The following is a 24,131-nucleotide window of genomic DNA, read 5'->3' on the forward strand; positions in this document are numbered from 1 at the left end:
TGCAGTCGGCTGCTATCCTCCTCACTGTTTACTACTTTTCCCAGCTTAGTATCATCTGCAAACTTGGAAATTGTACTCCCTATACCCAAGTCCAGGTCATTTATTTAGATCAAAAACAGCAGTGGTCCTAGTGCCGACTCCTGGGGGATACCGCTGCACACTTCCGCCCAGTCAGAAAAACAACCGTTCACCACCATTCTCTGCTTTCTGTCTCCCAGCCAGTTCTGTATCTATGCTGCCACTGTCCCTTTAATACTGTGGGCTTCTATTTTGCGTACAAGTCTCTTATGTGGCACTTTATCAAACGCCCTTTGAAAATCCATATAAACTACATCAACTGCACTACCTTCATCCACCTCTCTGTTACTTCACTGAAAAACTCTAGCAGGTTTATTAGACACGATAATGCAAAACAAAGGGGAGAATTGCACTTTATCAAATGCCTTTTGATAAAGTTCTGTTTAAAGCAATATTTAAAATCTAAAATATCACCTTTAGTGAGTCAATCACCACAAACAGGGCCATTGTCGAATGTTACGTTGTGGTATGGTTTTTTTAATTCTATGATCCCACTAGATGGGGTTGTCCTCTTCATGAGAAATTTCTATCATTGAATGATTCAGATCCTATCCCTCACATTGGCCCCACTGTGTTGCCACAAATGGCTTCTGCTCCAGTCCCCACACTGTCTTGTGTTCCTCGGGGCTCTATCCTCTTCAACCTGTACATGCTTCCTCTTGGTGACATCATCTGCAGACATGGGGTCAACTTCCACATGTACGTGGATGACACCTAACTCTATCTTTATGCCTCTACCCTCAACTCCAGGACCACTGCTGTCCTGACAGACTGCTTGTCAGACATCAAGTCATGGATGAGAGCCAACTTTCTGCAGTTGAGGTCAGCAAGACTGAGGCCCTCCTGATTGGCTTGCACCAGCGACTCAAAATCTTGGGCACTGGCAGCATCAGATTCCAAGGATGCACTCTCCACCTCACCAAGCCGGTCAGGAACCTAGGTGTCTTGTTTGACTCTCAACTGTCCTTTCTCCCCCACATCCATGCCATGACCCACTCTGCCTTCCCTCACCTCTGCAATATTGCCCGACTCCTCCACTGCCTCACCCTTCAGGCCACCAAACCCTCATACATGCCTTCATTACAACCAGGTTCCGACCTGCTAACCCCTTATTAACCGCTATGTCCGCTCAGCAGACTCCGGCCTGCTCCATGTTTCCTACCCAGCCCGCCCCACCATCGATGGTCGGGCCTTCAGCCTCTCTGCCCCACCCTCTGGAACTTAATCCCACATTCCCTTTGCCTCGCTCCCTCAATTGCCTCTTTCAAGGCACACCTCAAGACCCTCCTCTTCGACCGTGCCTTTGGTTACCCTCCTACCCCCTCTACCCTCCACCCCAACTGACTCCCCCCACCCCCGCCGTTCAGTCCGAATCCCTGACTGTTCAGTGCCTTGGCACATCCTCCCAACTTGAAAGATGCTTTACAAATGTAATTTTGTATTGTATATCAGGCTCAAAATAAATCTAAAACTGAAAAATAAAGTAAAAGGCGGTTCCACCACCCAAAAGCTAAACACCGGTACCACTTTTTTAAAAAGAATCCAGGATAGGAGCAATCCCGTCTGAATAGACTGGAGGGAGAAACCATTCTCACGCAGTTTGGAGGGGTCAACAATCCCAACCAGTCCTTCAGTACTGGATAAAAAGGACTACACATTCTCTACCTTATGATAATTATTAATATCACATATCATGCATTTCTCCTTATATGTTGATTGTGTCAATTAACATTTTATGTTTGATATGTAGCCTTATCATCTCATTGAAATGTCTCAAAGTGTTTCATATGATTTTACTGTGAAGTGTAAATATTTATTGAACATATATATTTGTGAGTGCTGCTTTAATGCATGATTCTTTTTGAAGCAGTTATAGGACCCCTTCAGTGAAGGTTGAAGAACCCGCAAAGCCGTAAGTGCTTAGTTTAAAGTTAATTGCTTGTAAGATGTCATATTAATGCTTATAATATGTACTGTTAATTATTTGTAAGATGTAAATTGACTAGTTTCATATTGGTTTCCCCTAGGGGTTACATTAATATTTATTATTATTGCTACCATTAATTGTGTTAATGTCAAATTGAAAGTAATTTATCTGTTTATGGGGTGTAATAAGATACATAGTTGATTTGATATCATCGGTTCATTATGAAATGCTGCAATTTTGTTGCCATTTGTGAACTATTATGAATATCAATCACCTGTCGATCCTTCTCCACTCTGGCCTCTTCAAATTGCGAAGAATCTTTTTGCTTTTGTTTACAAATCATTTTGTTTGGGGGCATCGACCTGACCTGAATAATCCATCAACCAGTGAAGAAGCTAACATTTTGTAAATTGCATTTGACAGGATAGTGATAAAGGGGATTCTTCCAAAAGACGAAACTCCTACGAACCCCAGAACATCATGGATTTCAAAAGATTCTTTGAATGGAAAGTAAGGCTATTGTAGTAACTCTTATCCTAACTTTATGTTGACAACTGTGATATTTGTGAATCAGAAAAACACTTGTCTTCTTCCATAGTTACCAAAATTCACAGCCTGTTGTTTTATTTGCAATCCTCTAGTCTAGAGAATGATGCATCCAAAAGGCATCAGTTAGACCAATCCTAGGAAAACAGTCAAAACACATTGACTTTCTAATAGTAACTTTACCTTTGCTAGGTTTTAATATATGAATAATATCAATAGTTATGATTGTGTTTTGTTAGTAAGTTTGTGGTTATTGGATGCTTTACGATTAATCTGTTTAACTAAAAGTTGCTTGGTGTCTATATATGATAACAACTTGCCTAATGTAACAGTAAAATGTACAACCGGACAAGTACAAAAGGCCTAAAAGTAAGTTAAATATTAAAAGTTAGTAGTTAGTCTGTAAAATGCATATGAGCACTGGTTAAATCTGCCATTGGAGCACAATTGTCTGAGTTTAGTTAGTTCTGTATCGCTTTACACAAAAGATAATTAATAGCTTGAACAGGTTCCCAGGAAGGGTGGTTGAGGCCAGAATGCTGGACTTAAGAAATCCTTGATGCTGTAATGGGAGAACAATATAGTAGGTGCTCTAGAAGAATATCATCTAATAAATCACAGGAATCTCTCTTGTGTAATAGTATTGGATTTCAGGATATTGAGTATCACTTATTTTAATAACTATACATTGAACAAATCGCTGGAAAATTGCCTGAATATCTTTCTCTATTTAAAGAACACCGGTTGCTGAAACTCCGTATTTGATTGATCTGTCACCCAATACGGAGGAAACAAGGAACAGGTAAGGCCTGCAGTGCCCTCACTGCAGCTATAATTTTGGTGGTGGCAATAATGCAGTTAGTAATATTATGTACATCCTCAGGTCAAGGTTCTGCCATTTCCCTTCTCTCTGTCAGCTTGGCTGAGTTTACCTCTGAGGCAGAAGGTTGTAGGTGCAAACCCCACATTGGGAGTTTGAACCTACAGTCTAGGCTGACATTCCAATGTCAGGAAGATTGTGAGGCTGGGGAGTGCCTCATTATCAGAGATGATGTCCTTCAGATGAAATGTTACATGGAGGATCCATCTCCATGTTCAGATCAACAACAACTTGATTTTATTTAGTGTTCTTCATATGGGGTAGCGTCTCGAAGTGCATAACAGTAATGGAGATTGATATTGAATATCCCATAGATTTATACAGATTGTATAGCATAGAAACAAATCATTTGGCCTGACCAGTCTTTGTCAATGTTTATACAATAACAACAAATTGCAGCTTTCACATTGGGAGGTTGTCCACATAAGTCTTCGCCCATTCCTTACAACTTCCTAAAGCCTTTGATTCTCATAATACTGTTCGAAAGACAAGTGAATTTTTCACCATATTCTGGCCAGTCATTGTCCAGATAAATTGATTATTCACTTCATGGCTGTTTGTGGGAAAACTAGCTTCAAGTATTTGCCTACAAATAGAGTCACCAGATTTAATTGCAATTACCTGTGAATTGGTTGCAATCCTTTTGACATCACTGTATCAATGCAAGGATTATTATCTGTATAGATTCTGAGGGTACTCCTAATAGATGTGTACTTGCTGACTTTTGTTTTTCTTGTATTGTTTGTTGGAACTTTTAGAAAAAATGCGTCTGTTTTCAAATTGTCTTGATCCTCCTTTCAGTTGGCAGTCAATTATTAGCCAGGATTCCTAGTGTTTGAATTAAACTTTTATCATCTCCGATTTATATTAAATGAGCTATCTCTTGCCCTCTCTAAACATAGAATTGGTTGTGATTTGGAAAATCTGTATAATTTAATTGGATGGTGATTTCTACCGAATTCCTAATGAAGGAAACTAAGTAAGGACTCGGAAGGAGTCAAATCCTGAAACAGAGGATGAGTACTTCACAAACACTCAACATTGCCAAATTTTTGACAATACTACAATTTGACCTACTTCTTTGGTACTTCAATTCAAATTGTGATAGAGGAGTAAAGAATATGAAAACTATGGTGTATGTTAAAAATAACATGGTAATATACTAATTTATATGGGAACATTTAATATCTTGAAAATCTCATGATTCCATTTTGTTTTTCAAGAGATGGTCATGCCATGAGACTTCGTGGCACAATTTTATTCTAATATGAGAGAACATTGTGACTGGAATCAGACAATTAAAACAATAAAATGTCTGTATAAGATTGGAGATGAAACACATGTAGAAAAATGTGACACTTTATTTTCCCAACTAGTGGCAGAGAAATGCTTTCTGGGTGCAATGCGGTTGTTCCAGAAGTAGAAGGCTCTTGAGTGGAGCAAGTCTCTTAATTCACAAGTCAGCCTTCCCCACAGTTCTTCAAAAAATAATTAACTTCTAAATTAAGACAGAGTTTAAGAATTTTCCATAATTCTGCACAATCTTAATTTTAAGACAAGAAGGTCTTGCAGGCTTAGACTAGATGGCATTTGGGGTATCAAGAAATCTTTGTGCAGCTGGAATTAAACTAGTTAGTGACTGTCAAGATGAAGTATAATTAAGGACACACATTGATTTTGCTAAGAGAATCATTAATGGAGAGCAGGCAAAGTCAACAGCTATTACTCCATTCCGTCAGATATACTGTTCTCTAAGTCATTTTACCCCTTCCCACCCCTTCGGCTCACAGCTCACATGCCATCCCAGTGTTAAGCACCTTGGGATATCCTCCCGACATAAAAGGTGCTATATAACTTTGTATTTTCTTTTTAATTCAGAAAAATGTAACCAGCTCTGGTGGCAAATTTGACCATACTATCATCTGTATGGGTATTCTCAGTAAAAATATTTAATATTGATACCCCAATATTTGAGTTTCTTTTCATTCAGATATGAAAAATATCGAATTCCATAAATGTTGAAATTATGATTAAATCAATTTTTTCCTCCTTGTTTGAAGAACTCCAATCTCGTCGGTAAAAATTGGAAGTCTGAATGATCTGAAAAATACTCCATAAGGCACTGTAAAATGCTAGTTCTTTCTTTCTTTGAATTGATTTACATTATGACTTTGAAATACACTTAATTTTTCTTTCTCTTTTTGACAACAGCACTGAAGACTTGGATAAGATCAAACCATTCATTAAAACTCAAACCAAAAGTGATCCATATTCAAAAGACTTGATGTATGTTATTATTTGTAAAATCTTCTCAGTCTGTATCTGTTTTACTTTTATTAATGTTTTCATTTAAGTGAATATGTAATGAATGACTATAGAACCACACAAAAACTACAACAAAGTTGGAGGCTATTCAACCCTTTGAATTAGGAATTGAGGGCCATTCAACCTTTGGAGTTTGCTCTTCTGATAAAGCCTTCCTTCCTAATACCGATTCCCTACTCTTTTCCCTCAAACTCTAACACCCCTCCTCTGCATGAATTTATCTAAGTGGGATATGCTCTCTGTTGAAATTTTGTTGTTGCTGACTTTATTATCTTTAGGCTAGCTATTTTGTTAGATAAATCAAAAAAATACAACCAAGGGCAGGCAAAGTCTATCTAATAATAATAATCCTTGCATTTGATATAGCACCTTATCACGTCTTCGAGACATCTCAAAGCGCTTCACAGAATATACTGTAAAGTGAATTGACTGTATATTTTGCCAATGATGAATTGTTGGCTGAAATCAGCCCTCTGCTCAGTTGATTAAAATGAAGGAGCATTGCATAAAATACATGGTACAGTGAGTTGGAGCACCAAGTATATATCCTGTGCATTGTAGGTGAGCAACTCACATCTCTGGTTACCTATACAATGACCTGCCGATCTTAACAGTGGTACTGCAGAGAGCCAGATACTTTATCATTTGTGAATGAAAATGGAAGGGCCAGTCTTCTCAGGTCATTCCAGTTATAAGGCTTCAGAAGGGAGAGGAAGCTTACGGAATAGGCCCCCAATTAGTACCTTTGGCCAACGGAAGATGTGTGAACTGAGGAGGTTATGAGAAAAAAATGCTGGGAGGGCCTAATCTGTCTTTTTAAAACAAACAAAGTACAACTTGCAAGTCAGCATTTCAACATTTAATTTGTTTCCCTTTTTATTCAACAGTGATGTCTCAGATCAGGAGGATAATTCAGAAAATATTAGCCCTTACCCCACTACAACCACAAAAACAACGTATGATCCAAAAAGCTCAAGGTACTGTGTGAAACAACAGAGTTTTGTATCAATACAATTGCTTAATTCTATTCCAATTTGTCAATTTCATGTTTGTTAATAAATTGCATTCACTTATCAGGAATGCTCATGAAATGACAATGTATTTCTGTTGCATGATCAACAACAACAACAACAATTTGGATTTATATAACGCCCTCCACGCCGGACGGCGTCTCAAAGCGCTTTACAGTAACGGATCCTGAAATAATAATCTCATCTATGCCTCTAATTGTAGTTGAAATATTACAAAATTTAGGTTCCATATTGTCACTATAATTCACAATGTAGTATTTAAAAAATATATTAATGATTTCCCCACTCTCTTTATAGAATCAATGGAGGAAACAAGAAAAAATCATTCACTAAACCAACCTATGAACCGGAGAACAGAAACTCAACGTGAGCATATTACAACACAGGACAATTTACATTTAGACAGACCCTTTCACATCAGAATGTGTTAACAGTGTTAGATTGGCACCTGTGTTGGGGATGGGAACCAAGGGCGGATGGGGAGGGAAAACATGATTAAAAGTCTGATAACATATAACATACAAAGAGCTACAACAATGGGCCATTTGCACTTTCCATCATATAAATCCAACAACAACAGTTTGCACGCAGGGTAGCATCTCAGAGTGCTTAATCCACCAGTATTGTTCAATCCAAATCATTCGCATATTAGTTTTCACATTCCTGTGTGAAAATCAGCATTGGATTCAAATTAATGTGCATCTCAGTTGTAACTGAGAGAAAAATGGGATTTTTCTTCTTATTCTGAGTATGAAAATACTTTGATCAAATCTATAAACGTTTCTTATATTAGAATCATTTTTATTTTAACATACACTGATAATAATTTTGTTATTTAAATTGCAACTTTTTGGTCTATACCAACATTATTGTGCTTCCTAAATAATGTGAGAATTATTAATTGGTGCAACTTGTCAGACCACAGCTCAAACTCCAAGTTAGGCTTAATCCTTGCATTTGAGGCAAATGAAGGGCAAATCCCTTTGCAATTTACATAACAACTTTCAGATGCCTAATGTAACTGCAACACCAACAATATTATTGTGTGTTTTTCTTTTTGCCCTCATCCTAATTTTACTTTACTGTACATGCACAAATAAAAGAGAGTCACTAATAGTCTAAAAGAGAATTTAGGAGGAACTTCTTTACACAGAGTGTTGTGCAGTTGGACTCTCTGGAACTCAGCTCAAATGTTGAAGTAACAGAATTGGGACCTGAGAATAGTAACCAAGGGCATTTCAGAGGACCAGCCAAAATACATGTGCCATTTACCGAACCCTTTGTGAATATTGTAAATAAAACACCAATGTTACACGTCACTGAGTGACCAAAGGATGGCAGATACGCTAAACAAATTCATTGTATTTGTGTCTTTAATCTATGGACTAAAAATACATGGTGCAGAATATATCTTGTTGAGATGCCAATTACAAATGTATACAGTTAAAGATAAATTGTGTATTAATTTAGTTCTATGATTGAGAATGGTTTTGACAATGGTGAATGGCTGAATAAATCACCAAGCTACTCTTTCTGCTCAAGTAGGACTAACAAGTATTGACCGCTTCCTGCAGCACTTTATGAGTATCAGATGATTTTGCTCCATGTATATCAGGTGTCAGACTAGCTCAGTTGGTAGCATTCTTACCTCTGAGAAGATTATGGGTTCAGGAGTTTGCACTCGTGGTCTAAGCTCACACTGCAGTGCTGGAGGAGAGCCACATTGTCCTTCAGATGAGACTTGAAACTGCGGTTCCTTCTGCGTGTTAAAATGTTGTTAAAATTACCATGGCATAACTGGAAAAGAGAAGGAAGTTTCTCCCAGGAAGTCCTGGCCAACAATCCTCCAGTTAAAATTGATCATTCACTTCACTTTGCCCAAACTGTTTGTCCTATTTGCAGTCTTTGCAGTAAATTCTATGAAGTGCTTTGATGATGTGTAACGCGCTATATAAAATGCAAGGATTTTTTTCATTATATGAACAATTAGAAAATGCTTTAGTATGCATTCCATTTGACCTTAATTTCTGATGCAAAGTGAGCATAGTAATAATGTATTTTCAAGGAAGTGAAACTTGACATAAAACTTTAAAACATCCACATAGAGTTTAATTTGCCAACATTCACAAATGGATTAGTAAACAGTGCTTGCTGATATTCCAGTGTATGTCAGACCAAATTCTCTCATTGAGCTTCGACTCTGTTCTCCAGCTGGTCCTAAATGTCACAGTATAATTTCATGAAAAGTCACAACTGGGATCATCATCTATGTGGAGTAGGAGGTTTGGTCTACAGAACATCCAGAACCGGCAGGAATCATTAGTTATCAATCTTCTTTGCTTATTAAAGTGTCTCTGACTTTGGAAAATGTGCTCATTTATAAACAGATGAGATCTGATTGGAACAAAAAGTAGAAGTGTAATTCTGCACTGAGACTGACAGCCATGTTTTGCCTACAAAATACACAGTCAATCTACTTTACAGTATATCCTGTGAAGCACTTTGAGACATCTCAATGACATGATAAGGTGCTATACCAAATGCAAGGATTATTATTACTATTGTTAGGTATTTACATGCTTCAACTTGATCATCATTCAATGATATCAGATACTGATTCCAAAGCAATTTAAATGCAATATATACTAAGTACCAAAAAGTTAGCTGTTAATATGCTTTGACTCGGGCAGTGAGGTTTTTTTTAAAAAAGGTCCACATTTCACTTTGGTTCTTGAATGTGCTCAGATGCTATTCGCATGAAGAGCGTTGTATAATTGCAAGTTATTTTTGTAGATGGGACGTTATGTGCTATTAGGCAACTGAGGAGCTAAATATATACATTTTGGAAAATTAAATGCATGAATTAAATGATTATAACAAACTAAATAATGCATCTGACCCTTTCTGCTTCCATAGTTCTTCTCTTCGGTCAGACCCACCGAACAACCTCCAAACAAGAGTAATAACTACTGCTTTCAGTGTTGCTGAAAAGTAAGTAAGAAAACATACTGTTAGTTGCAGTACTAATTTTCAATTCAAAACATGTTTTGAAAACTTATTTTTGATTATTGAAATATTAAATACAAAAAATTGTTAATAAGAACTTGTCAATATTAGTGTCATTAGGGAATTCATTAATTCTATGGTATAATTTCAGATAACGTATGTATTTCCACCATTATTTGTCCTGATATTGACCTCTCACATTTTATTTGCAGGACGTCTAACGATCCAAATGCATGCAGTTACTGCTTCAAGCCCATTAGCTTAAGTCCAAGGATCATAATAGATGACATGAACCTGAACACCCATGCATCATGCTTTAAGGTGTGAAACAGTCTTACGCAGTAATAAATTGCATATTATAGACAGGTTAAAAGTAACATTAACACATAACAATCTAAATTGAACTTTGAAGTTGATTATTATTGACCCTGTAATAACTGTGTGCAAATATAGATACATCTTGCATCCTAATCCAGTGATGAAAACCAAATAATCCAGTGATGTGTAATCTCTAGACTAATAATTGCGTTAATTTTTCATTATATTTATCTAAAATACTACTGAATTGTTTCCATACTGTCTGAGTGAAGCACTTTGTGGAGTCCTGTAGCTCAGTGGTTAGAGCACTCGCTTTGCAAGCGAGAGACCTGAGTTCAATTCCAGGCAGGGAGAAACCTCGGGCAAGTTTCCTTACTCCACACGCCTAATAATAATCCTTCCAAAACCAAAAACAATAATAAATTGGTCATTTTCAATCTACGACTGTTTGTGGGACATTGCTGTGCGCAATTGGCTGCCGCGTTGGCCCACAAATATACAGTCAATTCACTTTACAGTGTGTTCTGTGAAGCGCTTTGGGACATCCTCCTGACATGAAAAGCGCTATATCAAATGCAAGGATGATTATTATTATTATTTGAGACATTTTCCAATGTGAAAGGTGATATAAAAATGCAAGTTTTTGTGAGGTCCCCTGTACCAATATTATTTTATAGGTGATCCTCTAACCAGGAGACATGCTCTCAGGCCTCTCTGAATGCGACTTGAATTGACTTCCCCACTGTGAGGCATTGTACAATCTCTTAAAGGGCACCTCTCCCTAATAACATGGCCAAAGTCCAGATCTCACCATTGGTAGAGTTGAAGGCCCAAGTGTATCCTACTATATTGTAACAGGCATACAGCTTCATCAAATTGCTGGGCCACTGAGTAGCTGAGAGGCTCGTGGCAAAGGAATAGTTTGGCACAGAATAATGAATAAATACACTTGTATACCTTTTTTTGTTACAGTGTCAGATCTGCAGTCAGTCTCTGGAAGACATACAAGCTGGACAAAGTGTGTGGATTCATCGGCAAATGATTCACTGTGAACCATGCTACGATCAAATGAGAGGTAAACAGCAGAATTTCTATTTAATGGCAAGATGATAATGAATGACTGACTGTTGCATGTAGAAACCCCATTAACACGATTGTTACAAATAACAAAAGTTTTTTTATGACTTAGCAATGTTACACTATTGCAACGTAATTTAACGCCAGGTAATAGGGTAGAAAGAACTTATCAAAAGCAAAGTTTCCTTTCAATATTGATCACCATAAATGAATATCAAATTAATTCACGCTGTGTCTAAACATTTGCCTGTAAAGAAGACCAGTTTGCATGCATTGTTACTTTTTGCTCACAAATATCTAAAGAGTCATAGTTGTTATTTATTTTGATAAACAATGGCTACATATAAGCAAATGTGCATCACATTTTCAAAAGTAAATATGCTGAGATTACATTATCATTACAGAAGCGTGAACACAGTGTTTATATTTTTAAACCTAAAGAATGCTTCTGCTTTGTTTCTTTGCAGCAAAACTCACATACCCTTGAAGAAAACCTGGCAGCTGAATGAAAATTACAGTTTGATATTCACTGAGGACACAAGGACATATTTACACTGTTTTAGGAGACACATTTTAGAGATATAATTTCTTTTCTATAATTGCTTTTCAGTTTGCATAAGTAAAGGAATGACGCTTCCTGAATGTTTCTTTGTACACCTTATGATGTAATTATGGGTACATTGCACCATCGGAACCAGATTATGTAACCTTTATTCTGGTGAACTTGAAGTCAACATTTAAGTAACTGCCCTGAAATAGCTTCTCTGTTTGCTCAACGTATACTTTGAAAGGGATATAATACAATCTTCGGTGGAATCTTTCCCAAAATGGGTATAAGTAGGGTACTTCACTGGAAATGAAAACTGTTCTTTTTAAAAATTATTGAATTTAGGAAATAAACTTGTAAAACTCTTCCTCCACTGAACAAATGTAAACATTCTTAAAATTATAATGTAAATGTTAAACCTAAGATAATGCTGCTGTATTAGAAACTATTTGTTTGCTATGTTTTCTATCTTCCATAATGCAATTAATGATTGCAGTTATTACAAATAACTGCATAACAGACAAAAACCTAGATTTTCCTCTTGCTGAGCAGCAGTGGATATTACTGAGGTGGTACTAAAGGCAAACCTATCACATAATTTTGCAATGTGGTAAGATTTTGGTTGGGTAGGGTTCAGTGACCAGTCTGTTTCCAAGTAATATGTTTAGGCCTTTTTATTTGTTCTTACTGGAATCAAGGCAACTCAATAGCTGAATAACAGTTCCAAGAGACTGCCAAAAACAACTCATTGTACTGGGATTAGCGTCTGTCTGGCCTTGTCCATTATCAACGGCAACAACTAAAGTCAAAATCACAATACTGCTGCCTTTAACATGATTCAAAAATACCACTGACTGGAAAAATCTAGCCCGCTGAATTGTACAACCTGTTTGTTTCACAGCTTTTTGAAACAACTGCAGTAAAACACTAATGCAAACATATATCACCCAATAGAAGGTAGAAAATTTTGTAAATAAATCACTTCTAACGCATTAGCATAGATCCAGTTTTATTCTGTAAAAATATGGTGTATTTTGTTGTGGGGTTTATCGTCTATTTTATCTGGAATCAATGTATCAGTAATAATTTGTTTTCAAAATTGTTGCATAAACATATAAGAACATTGGCATAGTGTATGGAACAGTCCAAACTTGTTTTTACTCATTAGCCAATATTGTTCAAATATCAGATTATCATTTTGCAAGCAATGTTTGCTGGCTTTAGAAAAGGAAAAGATTTGGGGAAAAAAAACACTGATACTTGTAAAAATGTCATAAGTTAGTTGAATTTGCTTCCACTGTGAGTACTTAAATTAATTAATGGTGAATGTAAACACAGTACTCAGAATAATAGCATCATAAAGAACAAGCTTCTAAACGTTTTTCTTATTTACCAGAAACACCCCAACTATCTGTGCACTTATATTAAATGGGGCTTTCATGTGTGATTATCTTTTTAAAAAATACACAGCAATATTGTATGCTGGTAAGGAGGTTCGTTGTTCATAAACTGTAATATTAATGAAAATAAAGAACTATCAAATGGTAGACAATCCCTGTCTATTTTTTTCATAATGTGTTTTTTGTCACCTTTTGTCAATTTTGACATTTATGTTCTTTATTGATACATATAAAATATAGCATATATCATAACTTTGATTTAATCATTTTAACCAAAATAAGAAAATTAAGCAGACTTTAATGCCATCAAACTGCCTTAAGCCAACTTTTTTTTTAGAAACTATGACCTCATTAATAAAATACAGTATCTGTGCATGTACAAACTCAGGTACATCAGCATTGTAGTGTATTGTCACTATTACGTTTCTGGTCTTAATAGATTTAACAAGAACAAATTGCCTTTATATAGCACCTATCATGTTGGGAGGATGTCCCAAGGCATTGGACAGTGAAGAGTTTGCGCCTGAGATGGGGGTTGGAGTCAAAAGGGGTGGAGGGCAATGGAACTGGAACTGGGAGAATAACTGAAGACACGATCAAAGAAAAAGGTCTTAAGATGATCCTTGAAGGAGGCAAGAGAGGGGGTGAGGTGGAGGGGCTCTGAGATAGAGTTGCAGAGGGTGGGGGCAGAACAGCTGAAGGCCTGATCACCGATGGGTGACATGGAGTGGGTGACTGCCTGCTGAGCGAAGAAGAGGACAGGTTGGCAAAGTTTTAGTAGGTCACAGAGGTAGGGAGCGGCAGGACAATGGAGGGATTTAACGTTGAGGACAAGAATCATGAACTTGATCCTCTGGGGGATGTGGAGCCAGTGGAGCTGGGCAAAGATGGGGTGATTGGCTCACAGAGCTTGGTGCGGGAGAGGATATGAGCTGCAGAATTCTGAATAATCAGCAGCTTGTGGATTGAAGAGTTGGGAAGTCTGGTGAGCAGCGAATAAACATAGTCAAGCCTGGATGTATTAAAACATGGATGAGGATCTTGACAGCCTGAGGGGAGAGGCAGTGACAGAAGCAAGAAATATTGCAGCGGTGGGGAAGGCAGAATGGGTTATAACATGAGTGTGGGGTTTAAAAGACAGTTAAAGGTCGAACAAGACACCAAGATTTCGTACTGACTCGGTGAGGTGGAGAGTGCATCCGTGATTAGTGATCTTGACAGCAACTAAGGTCAGGAGGTGCTGACGGGAGCCAGCCTTATGTTTGACAGCCACTCCGTCAGCACAGCAGTAGTCCTGGCATTGAGCGTGAAGGCAGAGAGATAGAGTAGCTGTCATGCACATACATGAGGAAGTTAATGATAATTAAGTGGGAGCATGTAGATATTAAAGAGAAGAGGACCAAGGACAGAGCCCTGGGGAATGCCACACATGACAGTGTGTTGGTGGAGACAACATTAATTGTTTCGGTCATTTTTGTTCCAGCATGTGTATTGGTGCTATTCACAAACTGCATTTGAGTTGCTAATTATGACTTTACAACAACAACAACAAGATTTCATTTATAGAGCGCCTTTCACGTCGGGAGGACGTCCCAAGGTGCTGGACAGTTGGGTCGGGACCCGGGCAGGGGGTAAATGGTCAGGGTGAGGGGATATTGTGAATTTTGTGAATATTTTGAGATTGTGAAATTCGCAAAACAACAAATCACTATTTCCAAACCGACAGAAACAGTTGTTGCTTCGATGATTATGATGTGGTCTTCTCTACATCGGGGACCTAAATTTTTCCTTTGTCTTTCTTTCCCCGTCCCCTTCTCTGCTTGTCCTTATAAACTGCTCTCTTCCAACATTCCCAAGTTCTGATGAAAAGTTATCGACTTGAAATGTTAACTAATTTTCCTCTCTCCAAAGATGCTGCCTGACCTGCTGCGTGTTCCCATGTTTTTAATTCAGATTTTCAACATCTGCTGTAATCTACCTGTTCTTACTTTGATTGTCAGCCTTTTCTTGGGCATTGATGATTTGGAATTTGGGATTCAGACTTTTGCAAATATTCCTTATATTCGCAAACTGGATGTCACAATTGGGTACTTGAATCTAGAGTGCAAATATTGAATTTTAGACCCCCAATAATACATGCCATCTTTGTTCCCACCAATGGTGTGCTGCCACTAATTGTGGAGAATATTGCTTGACATTAGGTCACATACTTCAATCACCCTGAGTTAGATAGGTATTCAATGAAACTATCCTGGAATATTGCTCTCCATGATTGAGAACAACAATGGCAACATTGAAATCTTTAGATGTAACCATTTTATATAAATCAGAGAATGAAAGCATGGAATTGGATATTCAGAATTTTTGACCTGTACAAAGCTTTGGACCATTCCCCCCAAATCCAGGCAGCCTCAGTATTATTTATCACTGTTGTGTTGACTGTTTTACCTTTTAGCTTGTGTTTCAGTTATTTACAACAAATTGGCACATTTGAAAAAAGCTGAACTCCGTCAGATAGTAATGTTGTCAAAAAATGTGTTACTCTGCAACGACCACAAAGTTCCCACAATAGATTCGCTTAACAACAAAGCCTATCGTATAGTGCCAGGAAACCCTGGCAATACATTGACCAAGGTCATTTGTGGGTCAGAGAGAACTTCCATTTTAGCTTCCAGAAACACAGGCTGTGTGTAAAATAGTGAATAAATCAAAGTAATGCCAGTGTTTAATTATTCTTGTACCTGGTAAATTTCATGCAAATATTGTCCAGCAGTTTTCCAACTTTATAATTATAAAATGTTGCAAATACATGGTGCATCTGTTCCAGGCCTTCCTGACAGGATTGCAGGACTTCATTAACCTCTCCATGTCACCTGGCACTGTTCCTTCCCCCTCAAAACAGCCACTATCACCCCCACTTTGAAAAAACCTTCCCTTGACCCATCACAGCTATTTAGCTACCGGCCCATCTCAAATCTCCCCTTCCTATCCAGGTCCTTGAGAGAGCTGTTGCCTACCAGCTTTGCTCTTTCCTCTCCTCTCACTCCCTCCATGAACCCCTCCAATCGGGTTTCCGTGCTGCCCACAGCACGGAAACTGCTCTGGTGAAGGTCACAAACAACATCCTGATCATGTGTCACCAGGGTTCCCTCTGCCTCCTCGTCCTCCTTAACTTCTCTGCCGCCTTTGACACAGTGGACCATTCAATCCTCCTCCACCACCTCTCCTCCCACCTCAACCTTCAACGTTCTGTCCTTGACTGGTTCAGGTCCGACCTTTCACACCGCCTCCACTTCGTCGTGACAAACGGTTTCTCCTCCCCCAGCACTGTCTCGTGCGGTGTTCCTCAGGGCTCTGTCTCGGTCCCCTCCTCTTCACCCTCTATACACTCCCCCTTGGTGACGTCATCCACAGACATGGGGTAAATTTCCGCATGTATGCGGATGACACCCAACTCTACTTCTCCGCTTCCATCCTGAACTCCAGGACTACTGAGGTCCTGACCGACTGTCTGTCCAACATCAAGTCCTGGACTAGGGCCAAGTTTCTCCAACTCAACATCAGCAAGACCGAGGCCCTCCTGATTGATTCGCGCCAGTGCCTCCGAACCTCAGACGCTGGCAGCATCAGCCTTCACTGCTGCACACTCAACCTCACTAAGCCAGTCAGGAACCTGGGTATCTTGTTTGACCCTGAACTGTCCTTTCTCCCCCACATCCGCGCCATGATCAGCACTGCCTACTACCACCTCCACAACATTGCCAGACTCCACCACTGCCTCACCCCTCAGGCTGCCGAAACCCTCACCCAAGCATTCATCACCTCAAGGTTTGATTACGGGAACTCCCTTCGCATCGGCGTTCCAAACACTTCTCTTCACAAGCTGCAGATCATCCAAAACTCTGCAGCTCTTGTACCCTCACTCACCAGGCTCTCGACCCCATCACTCCCACCCTCACCCGACTCCACTGGCTCCCCATCCCCCAGAGGATCGAGTTCAAGATCCTTATCCTCACCTTTAAGGCCATCCATGGCCTTGCCCCCTCCTACCTCTCTGACCTGCTGACTCCCTACCAACCTGCCTGCTCCCTCCGTTCATCGGGCTCCGGCCTGCTCCATGTCTCCCGCCCTACCATCGGTGGCCGGGCTTTCAGCGTCTCTGCCCCCACACTCTGGCACTCCATTCCACGGTCCCTTCACCTCGCTTCCTCCCTCACATCCTTCAAGGCCATTCTCAAGACCCTTCTCTTCGACCGTGCCTTTGGTCTCCCTCCCACCTCTCTCCCTTCCCTCACCCCTCTAGCACCCTTTCCCCATGCTCGGGCCCCGACAGCTGACTGTTCAGTGCTTTGGGACGTCCTCCCGACGTGAAAAGTGCTCTATAAATGTAATTTTGTTGTTCTGTTTGCAAATATCCTATGGATCCTATGCACTGCACTTGCCATCTTGAACACTAGGCCACTCAGTTTGATATGATGGTAGGTATCCCAAATGTAGAATCATAGTTCTGCTCAGGTCAAGAGAGGACATCAAGCATATTGATTGGAAGATACAAGGGGCATCTGTCCTAATTGTTGATTCTTATCAGTAAATGGGGTTGTGGTGGACACAGACCTGAAAGACTGCGCAGAGAAGAGGCAAAGGGCATTCTGGCCGGGTTTGTCTTTCTTCAAGGTCCCAATGCCTGTGGCATATAAGACTTGTGTACAAACAATTCTCCTTTATGGTTTTGAGCTGCTGGGGATGCAGCCTAGAAGCTTCCTCTCACCCATTTGTGAAGTCCAGGATCAAGCAGCATGATGGCTTTGTGGTAAACAGGGGAAGTGGCTGCAGGGAAGGAGGGTTCCGGTCTTCACTGACCTGTCACTGGAGATGGAGACGGCTTCACAGTGGGCATGCCTATTTGCCAAAGCGCCTCCATGAGGTCCTGTCTCTCTGTTCCTGTAGATGTTAAAGATTGCATGGTACTACCTGAAACCTTACCAAAACAGCTGGTCCTTCCATTTTCCTGGATGGGTTGGTTGTCTAGAGTGAAGCCCAGGTGGTTTAAATATCTTACAAATCATGAAATGTATTCAAAATTACATGTACAAAAAATGCAAGCAGAAATGGTAAAAATTCACAAAGGGCTGATCAGCATTTAAAACGAAAAATGGGTTTAGCCTCGGATGCTGATTCACCTCCTTTTTTTGTGTTTGTTGTTTTTCTTTGTAAAACATAAAATATTTTATAAAGAAAAATACAATAAAAAATATATACAAAATATACAGTCAATCCACTTTACAAATATATATTGTGAAGCGCTTTGAGACGTTTCAATGACGTGATAAAGTGAAATAATGAAATGCAAGGATTATTATTACTATTTGTATTCACGAAACATAACAATAATCCTTGCATATGATATAGCGCTTTACATGTCTTGTAGAGCGCTTCGCAGAATATACTTCAAAGTGAACCGATTGTATATTTGTGGGCGAAACGCAGCAGCCAATTGCGCACAACATGCCCCAACATAATGAATAAATGTGTAAACATATACTTTATTTGTCAAGTGCCCCGCAAAAATGTAAATCCAGAGTTGAACCCGATTCTGAGTGTGGGAGGGTAGGGGAGCTGAACAGGATATTAATAGGGTCTGAGTGAAGTGTGGGTGATGGAGCTTGAGGAGGGAGAACTGGCCACATTTGAGCATGTTATGGTATTTCCCTGTATACACATATGTACAGTATACACAGAAAAAAAAGTTCAAATTGAGGAGTTGCTCCCACTGTGTGAACAAATGGTTGACTCGAGTGTGGGCGAGTTTGTATATTTCTGCAGCCCCTCCTTTGAAGGCTGTAGCTTTCAGCAGAACAATACACCCGAACAAGATCTTCAGAAGTAACAAATTCAGACGGGAATAGACGTTAGTCCATTGAGCCAACCCATTCAGTTTGCCACCAGATTCCTTCCAGGAATCTACCTCTGCAGTCCTGAGATGGTTTGCTGAAATGAACCAGTAAGATTTCATTGCACGTCCTCTGGGAAACAAAACGCACCCACGGTGATTGATCACATTTGCAGAGATATACATACAAACACCCCCACACACACACACACACACACAGACGTTACACAGATGAGAGGAAGCTCTGCAACAAAAGGCACTGCTCCTCTGGTCTGGGTGGCAGTGCAGGCAGACAAGCTCTTTGTTGTGAATGCAGGGAAAAGCCCGGCAGCAGAGAGTACTGCCAGTGTGCACAGCTCTGCCTGTCTGCCTGTCTGTCCCTGGGTACTGCCGTGCGCTATGCTCAGTGCACTGGTGGGGGCAGAGCAGCATTCAACCGAGGCGCTTTGGGCAGGTGCCTCCCCCCGGCCCCGGAGCAGAGCAGAGCAGCGCAGAGGCTGAGGCTGAGGCAGAGGCTGAGGCGCTTCCCTTGACCGGCCCTGGCGATGGAGGCGCCGCTGCTGAAGGTGATGGGGGCGGCGGACGTGAGCTCCGGTGTGAGCGCGGAGCTGGAGGTGAAGAAGCTGCAGGAGCTGGTGAGGAAGCTCGAGTGGCAGAACGAGCAGCTGAAGAGCCGGGCGGCGGCCGCCAGCCACTCGCTGTACCAGCTGCCGGCCTCTGCCCTGCTCTACCCGCCCCCCAGCCCCGGGTATTGCTTCCCCAGCCCCGGCTACTGCCCCAGCCTCAGCCCCGACTACTGGGAGCGCAGCAAAGCGCCGCACGGCAGCAGGCAGCCCGGGGACAGCGAGGCGCGGCTGGGCAGTGGGTCGGTCAGGCTGACCCTGGAGGAGGTGGACATCCTGGACTTGGAGAGCGGATGGTGTGACGGGGACGATGAGAGCTGGTGAGGTTACAGCCCTGTTTTTTTTTTATTTTACCCACTGCCTCTGATCAGATAGACGTGTTTTCTGTACGTTATACGTGTTCTCCCCCCAGTCTCTCCATCCCCCCCCCCCCCCCTCCTGGTTTATTTCGCACCATCGTCCCTCACCACCATTTGCCTCTGCCTTTCCTGCCCGTTGTTTGCTCTCTGCCTGTCACTGGTCCGCGAGGCTCCCGGTGATGGATGGCGCGTTGCTCCGTCTGAATCCCGGTTAGACATCTGGTCCATTCGGGGGGTGTCGGGGGGTGTCGGGGGCGGGGGGTGTCGGGGGTTGTCGGGGGGTGGTGTCGGGGGGGTGTCGGGGGTGTCGGGGGGTGTCGGTGAGTGTCGGGGGCGGGGGGTGTCGGGGGGAGGGGGTATCGGGGGTGTCGGGGGGGGTGGTGTCGGGGGGGGGGTGTCGGGGGGTGTCGGGGGGGGTGGTGTCGGGGGGTGTCGGTGGGTGTCGGGGCGGGGGTGTCGGGGGGTGTCGGGGGCGGGGGGTGTCGGGGGGTGTCGGGGGCGGGGGGTGTCGGGGGGGGTCGGGGGGGTGGTGTCGGGGGGGTCGGGGGGGGGTATCGGGGGTGTCGGGGGGGGGTGTCGGGGGGGTGTCGGGGGGGGGTCGGGGGGGGGGTGTCGGGGGGTGTCGGGGGGGGGGGTGTCGGGGGTGTCGGGGGTGTCGGGGGGTGGTGTCGGGGGGTGTCGGGGGGGGTGTCGGGGGGTGTCGGGGGGTGTCGGGGGGGTGGTGTCGGGGGGGGGGTGTCGGGGGGTGTCGGGGGGTGTCGGGGGGGTGGGTGTCGGGGGGTGTCGGGGGGGGGTGGTGTCGGGGGGGGGGTGTCGGGGGGTGTCGGGGGGGGGGGTCAAGAGGTGGTTTTCGAGGCTGGTTCCCGAATTGGGGAAACGGGGGACAGACACCGGTGCCCCGACACTCAATATAATCTCATCATCTCCGGGGGTTATTTTCCGTGTGAAGACGAGATCGATGCTGTCCTAACACAGCAGGGGATTATTATTATTATTATTATTATTTTCGGGTTATTTTCCCTGCAATTCCCCCTCGTATCGACTGCGTGTGTTGCGTTGCAATCCTCAGTAACGTGCACTTTCATGTTGAGGGACTTTAAAGGGCCGATGATTGTGTTTGAATAGCGAACAGAGCTGTCGATATCAGGAGCTGAGAGTGTGAGCTCTTTAATGAGCGCTGAGACTCCTGTTCCAGCCTTGAAACTGCAGATCCTTATACACACAATAACCACTGGATCCGAGCTGGACATGAACCTTTCACCCACTGCTGAAGCATTTCATTCCGTCGCCAGTTATTTGTGTATTTTTGCATTCGTTATGACTGTTGTTTTGCCTACAAAATATTCAGCTGATTCACTTTACAGTATGACCAGTGAAGCGTTTTGAGACGTCTCAATAACGCGCTAAGGCATTGTATCAAATGCAAGGATTATTATTGTTACTTTCTCTTTGATGTACGTTGTATATTTAAGGCATTTGGAATTTCTTCTTTATCTAAAATCAATTTCCAGGAATGAATTACCACTGTCTGGTAAAAACAAATACATTTCACTCTGCATAGTATTAGAAGCCAATGAGCTGATGTGTATGTATTAAGAGGTGGTGTTATTACACCAGTCATTTTTCCAATAGACTGCAAGTGATTGGACATAGCTGACTGTTCTGTAATTAAAAATAGCTACTACTGAGAATGATCCTTTTCAGAGTGAAATTGTTTTTCAAACAGACTGAACTGGCAATGGTCCAACCTTGTGGGGAGATTGTTGCAATGGAGGAATCAATCGTCCGTGTTCAACTCTGCTCTCAGCATGCCCACCTCTGGACATCAGGGAATAACACTAATTTAGGTTGTTAAGAACCTATTGAAGGAGAAAGGTCTCTCGCAACATTAAGCAAAGCAGACCTTATTGCAAAAAGTAGGTGTTAAACTCCAGGCTGGAGCTGACCTCAGTGAGGTTAATGAAAGATGTTGAAATACTATCAAAGCAGTATGAGAAATACATATTAGTTCAGAGAAGGTTTCTGCCTGTTGGTATGGTTGAGGTGGCCATTGGTAAGGCTATTGAAGAAGAGTAGGAGAAGAAGGTGGCCTGGGGGTGTCGAGGGAAAAGGAAGCAATGACTTGCAGTAGATAGTATATCTACAATATCTATTTATTGCAGTAGATACATTGCATTAGATAGTGTATCTACTGCAATAATATACGATTCCTGGGACATGTTGCAGAAATCCTTAAGGCTTTTGCCACTTGGTCCACAAAAACCTATAAGGATACTACCAGTAATGCCACTTTCAGTGGCAGTAAAGCTCCTGCAATTGGTAATAAAGATATTACTTTTGGATCATTGAGTCTTTTGAAGCACTCCCGGGAGAGATGGTATCAATTGACCAGATTATTGTGCACCACCGCATTAAGGAAGGAATTAAAGCCTGGGTCCCACTACTTAGATCTCAGCAGAAGACCATCTACTGCAGGTAAGGAGACGACATCAGAGGGTTTCATATCTCTTTTGATTCATGGAATTTTGCAATTGGTACAATTATTTTTATATGAACATATTTACTGTAATGAAACAGCTATTTGACATCCTCCATTTAATGTTTGATACATCACACGCATCCTTTGTTTTGGCTTTTGTACATCTGACCAATTACTTTAGGCACAATTAAAGAATGACAAGGAAGTTAAATAAAATGAATGTGTTGCTGGGCCAGTGATGTCTGTGTTCTTGTGGACATGCTAAGTTGCTCTTGTATTTAGATAGCACTGATGGGAGATGCCATAACCAATTGTCTAGCCTGAGACATACTGAAGGCCAGCTTCAAGTACCTGCAGCTAACAGAGGTGGATTTGTTACTGTAGTCATGTGTTTCAGAGGTGGTGCTTGCTGTCATTATGTAGGGGTACTTGATTACATATAACCTCCACTAATAATAAGAGCCAACTGATTGCCTTATTTGGACAATTCCATCTATCATTATAACGTTACCGTGTTCATGTTTACACAAAGCACTTGACCCACTACCACTGAAAACCTGGCTGTAGTGATACAAGGACATTTCTCATATAATGTCTACAACAAGCAGCAATGGGAAATTGTCACAGATTAATACAGTCCCGGTTGATTGAAATCAAGGCACATACCTAAAGGACGATACCCAATTCTTCAGCTCACTTTTGTTTTGTTTGCCAACAAAACATCCAGGCACTTCACTTTGCAATATATCCTGTAAAGGGCTTTGGGATGTCCTCCCGATGTGAAAGGTGCTTTACAAAATGCAAGGATTATTGTTATTTATTTGAAAAAGTACATAATATATAAAATGTTAAATTTTTTATTGTTGTACTTTGGTTGGAGGTGGATGTGAAATTGGTGCTGAATAGTTGTGAATATATCCTTACTGGTTTGACTTGAGCCTTAATCCGAGGGATTGTTTTTCTAGATTCCAATGATTTGTGTTAAATTGAATGAAACTATATTAGTTCATGGTATTCTGGAAAGATAATTTTGATTTTAGGACAGAATATCTATGATTCAGATAGATTTAAATGAGATATTTAGAATTTAATATGAGATATTAAAATTCAGTAACTTTCACATTCGCAACTATATGAATAGTACCCTCCTACCCTCCCTGCCCTCCACCCTCCCTTATCCCAACCACCACCCACCCCCCACCACTCGGGTCCAAATCCCTGACTTCCAGTGCCTTGGGAGGTGCTCCCGACGTGAAAGACACTATGACTGAACTTCTGATAGATTGTGTTTGTTGTTATTTACATCAAGTAATGATTGTTTCTGAAAGTAATATGACAATTCTTAATTCGAGATCAGTTTTTCTTGTGAACATTTATTTGAAGAAAACATGCAGAAGCATAAATGTTCTGAACCCACATCACACACGATGAACTCATTGATGCACAGCTGCCAACTGCTGCCAAGAACCAAAACAAAAATTGAGATATTGAACCAATAAACCTGCATTTCTGTGCAACGTAACTCAATTATAATTGTTCAGCATGACATAAGAAGAATATTCTCTATTATGTGTACAGAATATAATATGAATACCCCAAGGGTAGATTTCATAGTGCTGACCATTGATTGACGTTCACGAGCAGT

General features: G+C 41.3%; 2 protein-coding genes across 7 annotated transcripts in view; both read left to right on the forward strand.

Annotated features, from left to right (window-relative positions):
* The window catches only part of scel (sciellin), a 45,292-nt gene extending 32,010 nt beyond the window's left edge, over window positions 1-13,282 (forward strand). For 5 of the 6 annotated variants that reach the window (XM_007890774.2, XM_042334609.1, XM_007890776.2 and 2 more), the window contains 10 exons: window positions 1,946-1,990; window positions 2,429-2,515; window positions 3,288-3,353; window positions 5,643-5,717; window positions 6,644-6,733; window positions 7,085-7,153; window positions 9,704-9,778; window positions 10,006-10,114; window positions 11,084-11,186; window positions 11,656-13,282. In XM_007890774.2, the coding sequence (XP_007888965.2) occupies window positions 1,946-1,990; window positions 2,429-2,515; window positions 3,288-3,353; window positions 5,643-5,717; window positions 6,644-6,733; window positions 7,085-7,153; window positions 9,704-9,778; window positions 10,006-10,114; window positions 11,084-11,186; window positions 11,656-11,675 (739 nt within the window). In that variant the 3' untranslated portion in view covers window positions 11,676-13,282. The remainder of the gene's footprint in view (window positions 1-1,945; window positions 1,991-2,428; window positions 2,516-3,287; window positions 3,354-5,642; window positions 5,718-6,643; window positions 6,734-7,084; window positions 7,154-9,703; window positions 9,779-10,005; window positions 10,115-11,083; window positions 11,187-11,655) is intronic. The other variant, XM_007890775.2, reaches the window with a different exon arrangement.
* Window positions 13,283-19,570: 6,288 nt separating this feature from the next.
* The window catches only part of slain1a (SLAIN motif family, member 1a), a gene marked incomplete at its 3' end in the record, with an annotated part of 43,461 nt that continues 38,900 nt past the window's right edge, over window positions 19,571-24,131 (forward strand). Inside the window, 1 exon segment of the mRNA XM_042334102.1 lies at window positions 19,571-19,968. Coding sequence (XP_042190036.1) covers window positions 19,571-19,968 — 398 coding nt within the window.

The sequence above is a fragment of the Callorhinchus milii genome, unplaced genomic scaffold (assembly GCF_018977255.1).
Source record: "Callorhinchus milii isolate IMCB2004 unplaced genomic scaffold, IMCB_Cmil_1.0 Scaffold4, whole genome shotgun sequence".
NCBI classification, from domain to species: domain Eukaryota; kingdom Metazoa; phylum Chordata; class Chondrichthyes; order Chimaeriformes; family Callorhinchidae; genus Callorhinchus; species Callorhinchus milii.